Source organism: Oryctolagus cuniculus, chromosome 17 (assembly GCF_964237555.1).
Source record: "Oryctolagus cuniculus chromosome 17, mOryCun1.1, whole genome shotgun sequence".
Lineage (NCBI taxonomy): Eukaryota > Metazoa > Chordata > Mammalia > Lagomorpha > Leporidae > Oryctolagus > Oryctolagus cuniculus.
The window spans coordinates 13,232,271-13,250,716 of NC_091448.1; the positions used below are offsets into that span (position 1 = coordinate 13,232,271).

At 41.4% G+C, this 18,446-nt stretch overlaps 1 protein-coding gene across 6 annotated transcripts in view; it reads right to left on the minus strand.

The window, feature by feature from the left end:
* HELZ (helicase with zinc finger) overlaps positions 1-18,446 on the minus strand; it is a 180,195-nt gene that overhangs the window by 65,579 nt on the left and 96,170 nt on the right. For all 6 annotated transcript variants that reach the window (XM_051825840.2, XM_051825839.2, XM_051825836.2 and 3 more), the window contains 6 exons: positions 16,737-16,915; positions 13,180-13,298; positions 11,869-12,014; positions 10,498-10,645; positions 2,432-2,615; positions 101-329 (listed from right to left, as the gene is read on the minus strand). In XM_051825840.2, the coding sequence (XP_051681800.2) occupies positions 101-329; positions 2,432-2,615; positions 10,498-10,645; positions 11,869-12,014; positions 13,180-13,298; positions 16,737-16,915 (1,005 nt within the window). The remainder of the gene's footprint in view (positions 1-100; positions 330-2,431; positions 2,616-10,497; positions 10,646-11,868; positions 12,015-13,179; positions 13,299-16,736; positions 16,916-18,446) is intronic.

Sequence of the window (18,446 nt, forward strand, 5' to 3'; positions counted from 1 at the left end):
AGGGACCACACAGATACATGTACACAGGACACAAGTGAGTCCCCATGAGTCCCCATGAGTCCCCATGCCCCCGTAATGTCTCAGCAGAACACATAATTACCTGCATCTTCCAATAGAGCACAGAGCAATGGGATCACCCACCACAGCAACCAGGGACTGTGCTCTCGTGATGGCAGTATTGAGAAGCTTGTAGTTAGACAAAAAACCATAATCTAAGTCCTCTGTGGAATCTTCCAGAAGTTGCTCTTTCTTTTTAATTGGTGTCTGTTTATGTTTACAAGTATGTCTTGTACGTACTGTGCTAAGAAACAAAACTCTGAACTGCTTTCCTACAAAAAAGAATTTTTGAACAAAGATTTAAGATTGTCATTCTGAACCACCGACACAATAAAAGCATTGCATTTTTTAAAAAATGTCATTGCTGGGTAACAGATGTCAGCAAGGATGTGGAGAAATGGAAACACTGGTGGGAGTGTCGAGGTGAGGACACAGAGAAACCACGCACAGCTGGCAGGATGTAAAATGGCGCAGCCCTGGAAGACAACATGCCAGCTCCATAGGACATTAAACACAATTATCACACGATCCATCAATTCCACTGCTGAAAAACACCTGAAAGAACTACAGCAAGGTCTCAAAGAGCTATTTACACAACCACGTTCATAGACGCATTGTACACATCAGCAAGAGGTGGAAGCAACCCCGGGGTCCACAGGCAGGTGACAGATGAATGCGGCATACGGGTACCTGAACTACTGAAGCTTACAAAGGCACAGAATTCTGAGGCACACTACAGCACAGATAAATCTTGAAGACACTGTGCTAAGCGAAATAATCCAGTCACAGTCTGAGCATATCAAGTCTGAACACCTAAATTTTGAATAACTCAAATCTGAAACACTTCTGGTCCCAAATAAGGGATATTCAATCTACACTACATAACTGCACTTACATGAGGTACTTAGAACAGTTAAGTTGATACACAGAGGGCTGGCCTTGCAGTGTAGTGGGTTAAGCTACTGCTTGCAGTGCCACATCCCATATAGATGGCCAGTTTGAGTTCTAGCTGCTCCACTTCTGATCCAGCTCCTTGCTAATGGCCTAGAAAAGTAGCAGAAGATGGCTCAAGTGTTTGGGTCCCTGTTCCTGGTTTTGGCCTGGCCTGGCCCAGCCTCGGCAGTTGTGGCCATCTGGAGAGTGAACTAGTGGATGGAAGACCTCTCTGCCTCTCCCTCTCTCGCTGTAAGTCTACCTTTCAAATAAAATTTTTAAAAACAAAAAATGGATACGGTGGAAGTGGAATGGTCATTGCCAGGGACAGGATGGAAGGAAAAATGGGAGTTTATATTTAATGGCACGGAGTTTCAGCTTGGGAAGATGAAAAAGGTGCTGGAGACGGATGGTGGAGACGGTACAAACGTGAGTACACCTCACACAGCAGAGCTATACACACAAAAACGCCTAACATGAGAAATTTTGCTATGTGTATTTTATCACGGTAGAAAAAAGTTTTAGTGTTATTACTGCAACCACCCTCAGAGATCACCTAGTCTAAAGCCCCACCAATGCAAGGCCCCTTCCTAGAAGCCAGTTAAACCAGCCTTGCCCAACAAAGGCAATAGAGAAGGAAGCCTTACAGAGTCTAATTTGTCTTATGCTCTTCTTATAGGAAAACAGCTATTCCCTCATTCTATGACAAGTCTCCAAATATCTGAATATCATTTGCATGTCAGTGCCAAGCCTTCTCTGTTCCAGGCCAAACAATTCTACCAGTTCTTTCAACCAATCCTGAGTCTCAAACAGAAGCTTCTAGACTACCCACTATCCTAGACCTCCTCTGTGTGCTTTTAGATTATTGCTAATCTTCTTTCTAAACACCTGCCCAGACTTTGTGTGGTCTAGAGAAGACATGGTGGAGCTGAAGGTTGCTCCCCCAAGATGTAGACACTGTGTTACTCTTCTGTATTACCATGAAACTCAACGTCATTCTGATCTTTTATCAGCACTTGCATGGTGTTTCTTCATATATTTAAAAGCACACATTTTATAGCACTAATTATATGAAGACAATTTAAAAGAGTTACTGTTAACTATTCACTTGGGAAATTTTTATGTAAAATCTTTATGAAGAAATCAGTCCTCAGGTGCGCTATAACAACAGAATGTGTTATGTGTTATTCTGATTGAAACTAATGCCTACAGATACTATGGTGATTTGTTAATTTTTATATCCTTTTATTTGAATATAAAAATTTAATAAACATGTAAATCAGCTCGACCTTTAACTGCTAGATTTGACATTAAAGAACTTAGAATGAAACAAATACATAATTGTTGGCCCAGAAAAAAAGATCTTGAGAATTAAAAATCAAATGTGAACACACTTTAAGATTTAAACATTTTGCACAACGGAACTCACTTAAATACCCACCTTGAACATTGAGCACCCTTTCCACATTAACATCGGATAACCTCTTTTTTCGAAGTTCAGCACGGATTCTAAACACCTGATCAGCGTATGGAGTCACCACACCAATGCTGCCATCATCCAGCTTCCCCCACGCCACTGGCCACTTCCTTCTTAACTCTTCCACACGTTCCACCACCTCAAATACCTTGAAACAAACATATATATTAAAATCACCACCAATGTTTGGAGAAAAGAGTATGGTAACTGCAACAGATGTATAAAGTATCTCATTGTAGCACATGCCATTAAAAAACTATCTCAAAATGGAAACAAAGCTTCCCTGCTATGAACACAGTAAAAATAAAAACATTTTATTTATATTTGTAACAATTATACAACCAATGAAAACATAAAAATTAGAGATAATGCAACTGGCCCCCAACCTTCACTCAATCCCTGTTCTTAAATGGCAACAGGCTTGGCTGGCACCGCGGCTCCCTTGGCTAATCCTTGGCCTGTGGCGCCACCCAGGTTCTAGTCCCGGTTGGGGCACTGGATTCTGTCCCAGTTGCTCCTCTTCCAGTCCAGGTCTCTGCTGTGGCCCGGGAGTACAGTGGAGGATGGCCCAGGTCCTTGGGCCCTGCACCCGCACCAGAGACCAGGAGGAAGCACCAGGCTCCTGGCTTCGAATCGGCACAGCGAGCCAGCCATAGTGGCCATTTAGGGGGTGAACCAATGGGGGGAAAAAAAGGGGATACCTTTCTCTCTCTCTCTCACTAACTCTGCCTGTCAAAAAAAAAAAAAAAACGGCAACAGGCTCAAGATCCAGTGTAAGTAGGAGAGCAGGGAAGCATGTCCCCACATCCCCCGTATTTCCTAGTTCACTCGCTCTGGATCAGGCTGTAATCAGTGCACCAGTAAGTCCCAAAGACCAATCCTCAGATAACAAAGCAGGCCAGCCAACAGTCACCAGCTAACACCAAACCACAGCTAGGACTAAGCCAAATTTGAATCAGAGAGACAGATTTTCAGAATTCACTCTTTCTAGTAGTACGAGTTCAGCCAATCCAATTCATGTAACCTTTCAGTAAAGTAACACCATATTTTATGCAACTGAATTTTTTAAACCCTACTTACTGAATTAGGGTAGGCTTTTTAGTGTAGTTTGGTTTTATCTTAGAAGCCGACAAAGAAACAGAAAAAGAGGAAGCTACCACCTATGGGTTCACTCCTCAAATGCCAGAACAGCCCCTAGCTGAGGTCAAACCTAGGAGCCAAGCACCCAATACAGGTCTCCCACGTGGGTGGCAGGAACTAAGTTACCTGAGCCGTCACAGTCTGCATTAGTAGGAAACTGGAGTCAAAAGCACAGTTGGTAATCAAACTCAAGAACTCCATTACAGGAAAAAGGTACTTAACTGGTAGGCCACTCACTCACCTCTCAAATATATTTTAATTTATGAACCAACCAAGCTGTTTCGATGTTTGGTGTAGTGGGGGATATGAGATTATAAAATATGTTCCACTCTATTTCTGATGCAACTTCATGCTAACACACATCCTAAGATGCGCATGATGATTTGGTCCCTGACACCCACACGGGAGACAGATGGAGTGCCAGAGTCCTGGCTTTGGCCCAGCTCAGCCCTGACTGTTGCAGGCATTTGGGGTGTGACCCAGCACATGAAAGCTCTCTCTGCACTTTAAATAATATGAAAATAAAGACAGATGTTCTTTAAGTACATTATTTATAATTGATGAGCATTATCCATTTAAATTTACAATGGTAAATCACTTAATAAAATCTGAAAATGTTTATCTTTTCATGAACTTGAAGATCATTGGCTCGGAAGCAGTTTCCACTTCCTAATTCAATGAACAACAGAGTTAGACTGCAGTTGTCCTATTGTTAGGATGCCACAACAGAGTCTATCAAATAACAAACTGCTCAAGGATTCTGAAGAGCAAAACAGACTAAAGACTGGCTGCTATCCTCACTACAAGGAATGGGAAAGGTGAGGCTGAGTCTACTCCAACTAGGAATAAGGAAAAAAACGGTTTCTACTTATGTGGTCAGGTACAAGGGGGTGGGAGGGAGCAGATCATAGTTGGGAGATACCTGCCATGCACGTAACAATTCCTATCACCAAGCAACACATTGCTATTTCTCCGCTTTCTTCACACCCTTATATTCTAGGCAGCATAAACTGTCATCAAACACCTAAACCTGGAACAGCAACACGAGTCATCTTCTAAACTGTTCAAAATAAGCAGTCTGGAGATTGATCAAATAGTTATAAGAAATTGTGAAACATTTTACTCAACCAAATCTCAGAAACTCAGAAAGAAGAGTGGGAGGCCAAGGCATTCAAGTAAGGGACTACCCCACTGCCAGTGCCCCACCCCCACCAGAACTCCGACTTACAGAACTTCCTGAACAACCAAGGTGCAGCTCCCAACTCTTTCCAGGATGAAAGAGCTACTCGCGGTGGTTATGGCAGCTGGTAGACCTCAAAAGACCCCCCCCCCCATACCAAGGCTCTGTGCTACAGAAGGCCTGCACAGATCAACTGGCAGGAGCTGGGACATCCCTACTTCCCTGTCCCATCTTCTGCTACACAGCTCTGTACTGCAGGACAGAAGAACCAACGGGCTGGACAGCTGAGTCACAATTCCATCTTCCTGCAGGACAGGAGACCACCTGGGGCACACTCAGGCCAGGGAACATCAGCAAACCCCAACCTCTTCTGTCTCGGTCACACAGATTGATACTGAGCAGTGGCAGCAGTCATGTGGTAGCACCTAGATGGCAGCATGGATCTCCTGCGTCCATATACACAAACACACACACATTCGCACAAACACATACAGCTCCTATTTCATGGGGCGGGTGCAGGCGCAACAGACAGACCTCCTCCTCACCCTCCCCAACCGCTCCATAAGTTCAGCCTGGGGAGAGGAGGAGCATAAGCCTCACAAACTGGCAATACTCTGCCCTCTGCCAAGGGACTTCGCTTCCATTAAATCACACTGGGGAGCAATACATGACCCAGGGAGTTGGAAAGTAAAGTAATTGAAATGAAAATTTTACTAGCAGGACTCAATAGGAGACTAAATGAATCAGCAAAAGTAAAGACAGAAATTCTGCAATCTGAAAAACAGAGAGAAATATAAGAAAAATGAACAGGGGCCGATGCTGTGGTGTAACAGATAGAGCTGCCACCTGCAGTGCCGGCATCCCATGTGGGCACCGGTTCTATCCCGGCTGCTCCACTTCCCATCCAGCTCTCTGCTATGGCCTGGGAAAGCAGTGGAAGATGGCCCAAGTCCTTGGACCCCTGCATCCACAGGGGAGACCCAGAAGCTCCTGGCTCCTGGCTTTTGGATCGTTACATCTCCAGTTGCAGCGGCCATCTGGGGAGTGAACCAGCAGGTGGAAGACCTCTCTCTCTGTGACTCTCCTTCCTTCTCTGTGTAACTCTTTCAAATACATAGATAAATAAATTTTTATTAAAAAAATGAACAAAGCCTCAGAGAAATGTAGGACAGCATTGAGCTCACCAATACATATAACAGGAGAGACAGACAAGAGCAGAAAAAGCATTCAAAGTACGACCAGAATTTTTCCATATTTGATGAAAAACACTGACTTACAACATACAAGCTTAATGAACTTCAAGTAGGATACATGCAAGGAGATCCACACTCAGACGTACCAGCATCAAAATGGTGAAAGTTAAAGGTAAAACAGAATCATGACACTAGCCAGAGAATAACTTAAAAAGGAATTCCAACAGGGTTAACAGATAACTTAAAAAAAAAAAAAAAAAACAAGGGGGCCGGTGCCATGGCTCACTTGGTTAATCCTCCACCTGCAGCGCCGGCATCCCATATGGACGCCGGGTTCTAGTCCTGGTTGCACCTTTTCCAGTCCAGCTCTCTGCTGTGGCCCGGGAGGGCAGTGGAGGATGGCCCAAGTGCTTGGGCCCCTGCACCCGCATGGGAGACCAGGGAGAAGCACCTGGCTCCTGGCTTGGGATCCGGCCGTGGCAGCCATTTGGGGAGTGAACCAATGGAAGGAAGACCTTTCTCTCTGTCTCTCTCTCTCTCACTAACTCTACCTGTCAAATAAATTATTAAAAAAAAAAAAAAAAACAAAACATGGAGGCCAGAAAGCAGTGGATATGCTAAAAGAAAAACTCAACCAACAATCTTTTATCTACCAAACCTATCTTTCACAAATTAAACCAAAATAAACATATTACCAAATAAGCGAAGCCTAAAAGAGCTCCTTAGGAGCAAACTCACAGATATACTAAAGTTCTAGCCGAAAGCAAAAGATGCTAGACAGTAATTCAAAGCCTCACAAAAGTGCTGCTACAAAGATAATTATGTGGATAATGACAGTATAAAGCACATCTCTAATTCCTTCTCCTCTTAACTGATTTAAAGAGCAATTGCATAAAGCAATATGTATGTGATTGTGTTAGGCTACAACTTGTAGAAATGTTTGAAAATAACAGCACATCAGTTGGTAACTCAAATCTACAGAGACTCAGAGAAGAGAATCCAAAACAGTAAATAAGGAGGATAATATGACAAACCACAAATATACATGACCCTTTCTTCTCTCAGAATTCTTAAAAGACATAAAATTATACAAAGTAATAATTAGAAAAGTATATTGTTCAGTTTGTAATATATTTCAGTATAATATGTACAACAGTAATAGCACAGGAAGTACTAGAGAGTAACTACGTCACAGGGACCCGCACTGTGGCACAGCAGGTAACCCACCATTTGTGATGCCGACATCCCATAATCCATCACATAACAGTTATCAATTCAAGTCCTGGCTGCCCTGCTTCCAACTTCCTGATAACGTGCCTGGGAAAGCAGCAGCAGACAGCCCGAGTATGTGAGCCCCTGCCACCCACATGGGAGACCAAGATGGAGTTCTAGGTTCCTGGCTTTAGCCTGGCCCAGCCCCAGCAGCCATTCGGGGAATAAATCAGTGGCTGGAAAATCTCTCTCTCTCTCTCTCTCTCTCTCTGTCCCTCTCTCTTCCTCCCTCCTTCAATCAATCCATCTCTACCTCTTTGTAACTCTGCCTTTCAAATAATTTTTTTAAAAAGTTTCTATATCTCATTGGAATTAGGTTAGTATAAATTTGAAGTAGATTCTGACAAGATATATACTGTAAGCCCCAGAGAAGCCACTAAGAAAACAATTCAAAAAATAGTTGAATTAAAATGTAACACTAGAAAACACATACTTAATACAAAAGGTGGCAGTAAAGATGAAACAGAGGGCCAAAAACTACAAGAGACACGGAAGAAAAACAAAAGTCAGAGGAAAACCCAACCATACTATAAATAGCATTACGTGCAAACGAGTTGGGTAGCGTTGTAGTGCAGTGGGTTAAGCCACCGCCAGCAACACAGCACCTCATATTGGAGCGCCAGTTCAAATTCTAGCTGCTCTACTTCCGACCCAGCTCCCTGCTAATACTCCTCAGAAAGTAGTGAAAGATGGCCCATGTGCTTAGGCATCTGACGCCCACGAGGGAGACCAGGACAGAGTTCCAGGCCCTTGGCTTTGGCCTGGCCCAGCACCAGCCGTTGTAGTCATTTGGGGGAGTGAACCAGTAAATGGATCTCTCTTTCTCTCTCTCTCCCCCATCTATCCCTCTACCTTTCAAATAAGTAAAATAAAATCACTTTTTAAAGCATGAATGGATTAAACAATCCAATCAAATGGCAGATACTTTTAGACTACATTTTTTAAAAAGAGAAGAAAACCCCAAGATCCAACAACATGTTAACAGGAGGACAGCCTTAGACCCAAATCCACAGAAAGAAGCAATAAGGTTAACATGGCAAACTCTAGAAACTACAGAATCTCCAAACATAGCAGGCATTTTCCACTCTGCCTCGGGTCGTAGAACACCTGATGGACTCACTTCTCATACCTGCACCTGCACGGCTTTGTCTGCCTCCCACTTACACTACCTCGAGGTGACTTGTTTCCTTTGCTCCTCCCTTCAGACCGAATTTCTCAGAGAATCCTATCTCAAAGCTTATTTAAATCTTGCTGTGTTTCTCAACTTAGCATTAAACTGAGACCATTTCATTATTGTGGGATGTGAATTCGCAACCAAAGACGAGGAGATGACCTTCCTCACTCTCACTCCACCATCTGAAGCAAGTTCTGATGATGTACAAAGCACCTGACACAAAATTTAAAACATGCTCGCTAAAGTAAGAATTACACACAGCAAAAAAAGCTATCTGTACTCCTTCATCTTCAGGTACTTTAATTTTACTTTTAATTCCTACCTCCATTTTAAGCTCATTTTGATTACAAGCTAAGACTTCATAATAGTGAATTTTAAGCTGTTCTCGAACATCTTCCTAAATTTTAGTCAGAATCTTTATAAAACAGGGGCTCTCACTTTTTTCCCCATCAATGCAACTGATACCTCTTGTGTTGCTTGCTTTGTTTTTTTTAAAAAAAAAAAAGAAAGAAAGATATTTGAATTCCACCTTTGAATTACATATCATCAAGGAAAGTCCAGGACTTCTAAAAATATGACTGTTCAAATGTGCCTGCCCTCGTGTCCACATATGCAGAAAACTGATACTTAGTTGCAGTGAACAGGATTTGCTTGTGCCCATTGTGGAGAGGGTCCCTGGGGGCAATGTGTCTCAAAACATTTGGCTGCGTTAGCTCATTATGCTGGGGAGAGAGACTGAGCAGCCATGCTCTGGTGAAACTCAAGACAGCATGAAATGTCTCCAAAGTTACATGGTTAATATTTAAAGGTCACACAAATGTTGTCTTTGTGGTTTGTTTTTTTAACAATGAAAAATCACATTTTTCCAAAACCAATTTCTGAGTGAAATGGACAGTCCAAGCAGATGCACTTTATCCTACGGCTCGCAGGCTTCCTGGGAAACACGCCATGTCACTGTGAAGGGAACACGCCACGTCACTGTGAAGGGACAAGTCAGGCTGAAGGACTGAGCTTCCAGCAACTATCAACCTGGCCTGGGGCTCAGGTCCAGCTCTGACCCCCGATGTCCCAGCAGGACCACCAAGCCTTCCAGATTCCAGGCCCAGCTGGCTGCTCCCTGTCAGCCTCCGACCCACTACCACAGCCACTTTCCAGGACTGACTCTAAAAACAATAAAGGAGGATCCTTAGAGTTCATTTCAAAACTTTACCTTTTCCTAAAATTAAATGGCACAGACTAAGTAAAATGTCAAGTTTCTTTGCCCTTGACTAGGATATTTATCTAGTGAGTTCTGATGATTTTCTTGTACTGACTTCTAACTATGGGCTTTGGAACCATTTATTAAATGCAGGATAATCCACAATAAATAATGGACATCATTTCTTTAAACAAAGTGAGTAGAGCATGGAGTGCAAAGGTGGGAGATTCAGAGTCATCCCCTAATGGCCACCCACGCACCCCTCCCTGCTCGGGTCTCCTGGGGTCAACTGTGTCTGCCACAACTTTGGCCCCAGGGCTGCTGAGCCCCTCGTCCCTACGGACTTCACCATGATTTCTGTGTGCTGCCTGGCCAGACCCCTCACACTGTACATTCTGAACTTCAGAAGCCAGAAACAGAGAGAGAACTGTGTAAGTTGGAGCATATAAGGGGATATCAACATCATTATCCAGTTCTGTGTGATCTCCTCGGTGCACAGGATTCTGCAATTCAGGTTTTACTCATTAAAAATGATACCACATTTGAGAATGTACTACAAAATTTAATTAGAGTCAGTCTCTTTTAGATGCCTGACAATAATTATCTATCAGAGAAGAATTTTGGCTTTTCTTTCAAATGAAGTCATGTATTTTGTGTTTTATCCCAAGACAAAAAGTAAATCAGTTTTTGTTTCCCACAGCAGATTCATCTTAACAAATCAATGTCATACAAAAAAGAATAAACTTTACACCATTTTCATGTTAATGAAGTCGATACTTGATAAAATGTCAACCCAAATTTTAGAAACATGCTCAACAAAACCGTAGTATGTAACTGAGAAAATTGCTCAATTTTCAGAAAGAACTATGGTACCTCTGCATTATTGTAAAAAGCTGTGCTATTTTTCTCTTGTACGTCCTCCCCTCGTGCTGTAAAGAAAGTCAATGGGTAGAAATCCTTATGTGCTGGCTGCTTCCCACTGGCCATCAGTTTACCCTCATAGAAAAGCTCAGAAGTGTAACTGTAGAAAAAGAAAAAATGGGGGGAAAAGAATAATCTATCATCAAAATGAATTTTACCCATAAAAGAAATCAGTCACTTCTTGATAATACTGCTTTATGTCCATGATTAATTTTAGTCCAAACATCTGGTATCTGTGATGCCAAGAACTTCTCCAAAAGTAACTATAACAAGAACTACAAAGCAGGCGCTGGTAAACCGTTGTTAAATGCATTGATTTTGGTAAGGTACAAAGCCAGAATATAGAAAGAAAAAGGAGAGAAGAAAACAATTCAATACTAGACGAGAACTTTGTTCCAAGAGGGAATTTCTAGGCGGCATACTTTCATGGTGAATACGTATTTTTACCTATGTGTATCGTCTACACGCAAACACACAGATGTACAGACACTGGAACAATGCACACAACCAGCCGACAGGCAGGTCTTGAAGTGTGAAACCAAGCATCCTTCACTGAAGAGCACAGCCCTCCGGGACTTGACTCACCCTGACTACAGCCGCCTACTGGCAATGATAAAAGAGGAACCACATTTCGGGATTTGGGATACTGATAAAATTAAAACTATACAATCTTTTTCAAAGAAACCGAAACGTTGTTTCACATCACTTACACAATCCGTATTAATCAATTATACTAAACTTTAAAAACTGTAAGCTTCTGGTAAGGGTAGCAACTGGCAAGGTGCCTGAAGCATCCCTCCACATGCCGTGGCAATGCTGTCTCTTGACCTGGATGCTGGTTACACACAGGAGGTTTACTCGTCACTCAACTGTCACTTACAATACATTCATTTTTACACGTGCACACTATATTTAATAGAAATCTTTCCAAAACTTACTGATAAGTTTCACAATGTTTCTCCCTTTTTTCTTTCCTTTCTTACTTTCTTTTAAAAAGGCTTCCTTACAGAACTCAGCCATAGACACATAAGCAAACCACTATATGGTTTGAAAATATATTTGCTTATTACAGCATGTAGTTTTTCATGATTCTATACTCAGTCACAGAAAAAAAGATATGTTATGGCTCAAGGAACCTAAAATTTTAGTTTCAAGAATTGCCCTATGTTGTAGAAAATACAACTCTGACTTTTGAAGGGTTCTTTTAAAAGACATAACATTAAATATAACTTGCAACAACATGGACACCATACTACTCTTGGGAAAAATCGGGACCTCCCACCAGACCAGGGAGAGAGTCACCGAGGGGACGGTCACACCCACTTGATGATAGCTTCATGGGAGCGGTAGTTCTCACACAGGAGGATCCTACATGGAAACTCAGCAGGGTAATGCTCATAGAGTCGATCAAGTAACGAAACATGAAGGTTTCTCTCCCTGGCAAACTCGCTGTAAACAAAAGGACTGAGCTGTAACAGACAAACAGAGAATATTTAACTAAATATACAAACAGCATTTTCAACCAGCTTATAAAAACCACTCTGCTAAAGCTTTTGATGTACTAAATCTCACCATGCTGAATATTCCAGTATGAAAACTCGGTAAGGTTTTCTATGAACAATGTTACTACGGTAAACAACTAAACAGAACGTTCTTTCATCACAGTATACAAACACCAAGCTAGAGTTTCTACACATAGGTTAAGAAAAACCTCACCAGGGGCCGGCACTGTGGCATAGTGGGTAAAGCTGCCGCCTCCAGTGCCGGCATCCCATAGGGGCGCCAGTTCAAGTCCTGGCTGCTCCTCTTCGGATCCGCTCTCTGCCATGGTCTGGGAAAGCAGAAGATGGCCCAAGTCCTTGGGCCCCTGCACCTACGTGGGAGACCAGGAAGAAGCTCCTGGCTCCTGGCTTTGGATTGGCGCAGCTCCAGCTGTTGCAGCCAACTGGGGAGTGAACCAGTGGATGGAAGACTTCTCTCTCTCTCTCTGCCTCTCCTCTCTCTGTGTAACTCTGACTTTCAAAGAAATAAAAAAATGTTTAAAAGAAAAAAAAAAAAAACAGAAAGAAAAACCTCATCCAACATAACAAAAAACTATTTCAGTAACTAAAATCAATTATTTGAATTGTTGTGATAATAAAACATAAAGTCTATGACTGAAAAAACAAATATTGTTAATAACTAACAAACAACCATCTTGATCACATGAAGTGTAAGGAGTCATTCTTAGTTATGCCTTCTACCACTACGAAAGAAAATTAAACTACTTTGGGGGCGGGTGTTATGGTGCAGCCAGGTAAGCTGCCCCTAAGATACTCCTATCACACACTGGAGTGCCACACTGGAGTGCCTGGTTCAAGTTCCAGCTACTCAATTTCTGATCCAGCTTCCTGCTAATGCATCCTGGGATGCACCAGGTGATGTCTCGAGTACCCAGGGTCCTTTGCACTCACATGAGACCTGGACTGAGTCCCAGGTTACTGACTTCAGCCTGGCCCAGCCCTGGCTATTGCAGGCCTTTGGGGAGTGAACCAGCAGATGGAAGATAGCTCTCTGTCTCTCTGCCTTTCAAGTAAAATGAAATGTACATATAACTAAAAGTTACTTCCATAGAGTGACTCAGAGGACACTCACCTGCATGTGATCACCAGCCAAGACAATCCGAGTGTTTTTAGTTGCTAATGCTAGAGGCATAATGGTTTCACACTCCATGGCCTGGGCAGCTTCATCTAATAGAATATGCGTAAAAAACCCTAGAATGTATGGTGCAAACACAATAAAGCATATTACAGAAGCCATAAAGGTAGAAGGGGCTGTTTTCTTTTCTGCTAAGGAAAGAATTCAGTTGGCTAATCTAAAAATTATGAGTACAAAATCTATCCTCAATTGGGACAATCACTAATTTATATAATTATTTTTAAAATACAGGTAAAAAAGAATAGCTATTTTACTCAATAACAGATATATAAATGCATTAGGTGCCAACAACCCCAAGACTAACAGTTGAATCAGAAAATACAGAAAATGGGGCCAGTGCCATGGCGCAGCGGGTAAAGCCACCACTTGCAGTGCCTGCATCCCATACAGGCACGAGTTCAAGTCCTGACTGCTCCACTTCAGGTCCAGCTCCCTGCTAATACACCTGGGAAAGCAGCAGAAGGTGGTTCAAGTCCTTGGGCCCCTTCACCCACGGAAGAGACCCAGAAGAAGCTCCTGGCTCCTGGCTTCACATTAGCCCAACTCCAGCCACTGTAGCCTTTCGGGGAGTGAACCAGCAGATGGAAGATATCTCTCTCTCTCTCTCTCTCTCTCTCTCCCCCCTTCTCTCTCTCTCTCTCCATCTCTCTCTCTACTGCTCTGTAACTCTTTCAAATAAATAAATAAACCTTAAAAAAAAAGAAAATACAGAAAAGATTATAAAATTACAAAATAGTGGCTTTTGACCAAAGAAGGGCAACTAAAAACTGACAGCCCCAAGGCCCTGTTACTGTTTACTTGCTGAAACCCAAGAAATAAAACAATGGTAGTTCATAAGTAACTTAACCCTAAACCTGCATATTAGACATTCAAATAAAGAAAATTATACCCAAAATCTAATATAAACCACAATCCAACTTGGACTAAAAAAGGCTATTTCATTTGCAAATTTACTGATTTGATTGTTCAGGCTCTATATATGTGTATATATAATTTTTTAGTCTAAGTCCTGACTCTGCTTAAAAAAAAAAAAACTAGTGACTGATGACAAATGTCAAAAATGTACATTATCATCAAACGTTCCGGTTGCAAATACCTACAGCAAGAAAGGTCCTATGTTTTGGTCACTGTTGCCACTTACACCAAGGCACAGGGTTGTAGGTGCAGGAAGAGGAAAACCCTCTGAACCTAAGAGGTGCAAAGGAGGTAAAGGCCTCCTTGGTATCTCAGTGTTGAGAAGGAAACCACCCCCCCATTACCAATTCACAGGGGTAGAGAGAAAGGTGTTCTCTTTTTACAAGGATAGCAACAAGACACAAAACAAAAAGTTATAAATCCTCTCATTGAGTCCAGTGCCATATGGATTATCAGTTGCTATGAGCTGGCTCAGGAACCTAAACTCTATTTCTATGAATATCAGAATGTTCCAAACAATCTGTTTATACAATTTTCGGACACAACCTGTTTTTAGGTTGGGCATTTCCTGAATTCCTGGTTGGCAGGTATAACTGCCATCATCACTCAAACAGCTGTGCTGACAGTGTAAGCAGCAGCAACTGTCGCTCATTTACCAGCAGTGGCCCAAGCATGATACAAATGCATTTTTCTCCCTGTAGAAGAAAAAATGTGCTTTTGTCCTAAAAGACTAATTAGGGAAAATATCCACATAAGCATAAGAACAAATTGGAAGAACTTAAAGTAGTGAAAAAAATCTGTTTCCAGTGGATAACATTTTAATTAAATAGAGCAAGGCTCACATCAGGAACTGAATTAATCATGAAACTGGTATGATTGTTGCTTAAGCTAGAAAAAGTAACTTGAATGAATCAAACTGACTAAGCCTGGGCCTTGGTTTTCTTATTTGCAGAATAACCCTCAACTGGGTTGATATGAGAATTAAATGAAATAAAAGCTTAAATAACACGCAGAACAAGGAATCTGGTGATCCCCCAGGAAGGATTTCTCTGTCCCTCAGCTCCTCAGTCCGTTCTTAACTTTCTCACAAAGCTGTCACATGTTGGAGGTTTTCTAATCGGCGTGGTACATATTCAGAGTATAATCAGAAAGTAGTGAGACTGTTAAATAAACATACCAAAAATTTAAATTTCAAATTAAGTGTTATTCCATTCAAAGAAGCCACTTGGGACAAAACAGAGCTCATTCCACTGCTCAAGACCTTTTTATTAAACTGAGCTGTTGCAGTTTCCCTCACCAGCCAGCTATATGCTGCATGCACAAGAAAATTAGTCTCTTTAAATGAGAGGCATGGCGCGCTCACGCTCGCTCTCTCCCTCTCTCTCTTTTTAATCCCTATTGGTATTGCTCCTCAATTTAAAAAAAAAAAAAAAAAAAGGACTGGCCATCATTTCTTCAGTTAAGGTAAAGTTTTATCAAGGGCAACAAAGTGCCTACACCCTGGACTGAGTCTAGAGGGGGAACAGGACAGCATCTCCCTTCCAGGGACTCAGACAGAAGAATGTGCCACTGGCTCTGAAAGCAATCCCAAAAGGAGGTGGCAAACAACAAAACAAACAAAAAACTATGTTGAACAATGTCAACAATCATAATATGGCAGCAGTAATAAATGAGAATTCTTCCAATGCAACTACATTAAAGTAACTACTTTTGATGGTTAAGTTCTGCTTTTATATGTCAGAATTTCTTTTCATCTTGTATCTATTTTATAGAACATTGGCTTGATTTTATATAGTTCCTCTACTTAAAAATAATAACTTTAATAATGTAAACAAAAATAATCCTATCAAGGATCAGTGTAACATAGCAGGTTAGGCCATCAACTACGATGCCAGCATGCCCTAAGGGCACCAGTTCAACTCTCAGTTGCTCCACTTCTGATCCAGCTTCCTGCTAACAGGCCTGGGAAAGTAACAGCAGATGACCGAAGTGCTTGGGGCCCTGCCACCCACACAGGAGACCAGGATGGAGTTCCAGGCTTCTGGCTTTGGCCTGACTCAGCCCAGCTGTTGCAGCCACTCAAAAAGTAAACCAGCAGATGGAAGATCTTTCTTTTTCTGTCATTCTGTCTTTCAAATAAATAAATAAATCCTTTTTTAAAAAAATCCTATGATTGTTGTGTCTACACAAAAACATTTTAAAGCAAAAATTCGAGACAATTGTTTTAAAAACACCAATATTGTCCAAATTTAAATTCTTCAAATGATCAATAATGAACATAACCAAACCAATTAGAGAACAAATGAAACTGCAGTCACTAAAGTATCTAAACAAAAGGTTGGCAAATTTTTTAGTAAAGATCCAAAAATACACTCTCTACTGCAACCATACAACTCACAAAAGCATCCAGACAACCAGTAAGTAAATAAATGAGCAAGGCTATTTTCCATCCAACGAAACTTTACTATGAAAACAGTGAGCCAGTTTTGGCCCACAGGAGATTTGTCAACTCCCAGTCAAACTGAATGCATAAGCCTTAAACCCATGTGCCACCGTATCTGTGCCTTGAGTCAGCATACCAGGTTCAAGGTCCAATTGACAGAGGTACTGGGAAGTATTCAATGTAACAACCACCACTCGGTGTTTAAGAATATCTTCCTTCTGTGGCATCTGAAAGGTGGAATGTGCGCTTGAGATCAAACAGTACTGATGCACAACTGGGTGGACAGTCTTCACCCAGCGATTTCTGAAATATACCCTATAAAGAAGATAATATTTCCAATTTAAATTTATGAATATCTTAATAGTATTTGACTCTAAAAATACCTGGAAATTAACAAACAAATCTGTTAACTATAAACACTCTACTAGATCAGAATTTAACAAGACAACTGCCAGTGTATCCACTGTGACCTCCCCCACCCAAAAAAGGCACTTAAACAGAAAATAGGAACTATCACAAAATAAATACCCAATTATGTTTATTTGTCCAGATTAATCTTAACAGCAGAATGATATACACATAAGTTTTCTTAAGTTTTATTTTTAACTTAAAAAAGTTAAAAATACTCTTCTTCTGGAATTATTTTTCTAGAATATTCTTAAAAAGTACACTGAGCTCCTATTTATGCTAATAAAAATTAGTGACTTGCTTTCTTATAACAGAAATTCAGAAGTTATTTGCATTTTACTATAAAATTCTTTTTGTTCTTGTATTTAAATAAGCCTCTGTCTGAGGTTCTGGAAATTCAGTAATAAATCTAACTTTCAAACAATCAAGTCTTAAGAAAGTACATCTCTTCCATTAATTACAAAAGAAAAACATTAATAGGCCTCATGCAATAGTCACAGATTACTAAGATGGTACAAACAACTCATCCATCCATGCACCCACCTACCCACCCATGCACAAAAATCAAGATCTCCCTGGTGTAGACCTACCATGCCCCAGCACAGAGGCAGGTTGAAAGGGCTTGTGAGCAATCCTAAGAGCTTTAATTTACTCTGAGTTTAAGGAAAGGCCAACAGAATCTAACAGGGCAGTCACATGACTTATTAAAGGACCATTTCGTTCCTCTGGGCAGAATACCCTGGAGGGGGAGAGTGGCTGTGTACTGGTAAATATTTAATAGTGGAGGGAGAGGGCTGATTTGTTTGTTGCTTTCTGTGGTGTAAAAACTGCTTACTCCCATGGCCAATTTCAAGCCAGGAGCATTAATGTCACTGAACATGAACTTGGGAAGACATGCACATGCTCAGTCCTTCAAGCCAGTACAAGGTGACTCCAATGCAACACCGAGTACGACAGAAGCACTGGCAGGAGGTTGAAACAAGAGACCAATCAGGAGGTTATTGTAAGGAGCTGGACAATGAAGATGGCAGCTTGGACTGGGTGGTAACTGTGGAGGTATTGGTCAGATTCACTAGACATTCTGGAATACTGCCAAGAGAATTTACTGATGAACATGGACTTTAAGAGGAAAGATGATTCTACACCTTTCAAACTGGATGATGACAGTGGTATTTACAAAGATGGTGAACGAATCTGGAGTAGGAATGGAGAGTACAATTTTGGACACACTCAGCACACATCCAATGAGAGTAGGGCAATAAATAAGTCTGCAGTTCAGAAGAATGCCTGGGCCAAGAAATATACAATTAGGATAATATTGAACCTTGAGACTAGATTCTATCACTTGCAGAATAAGGAGAGAGAACACCAGTGGAAGGAGGAATGGCTGATGAGGAAGTCCAATTTTTTTTTTTTTTTTTTTTTTTTTTTTTTTTTT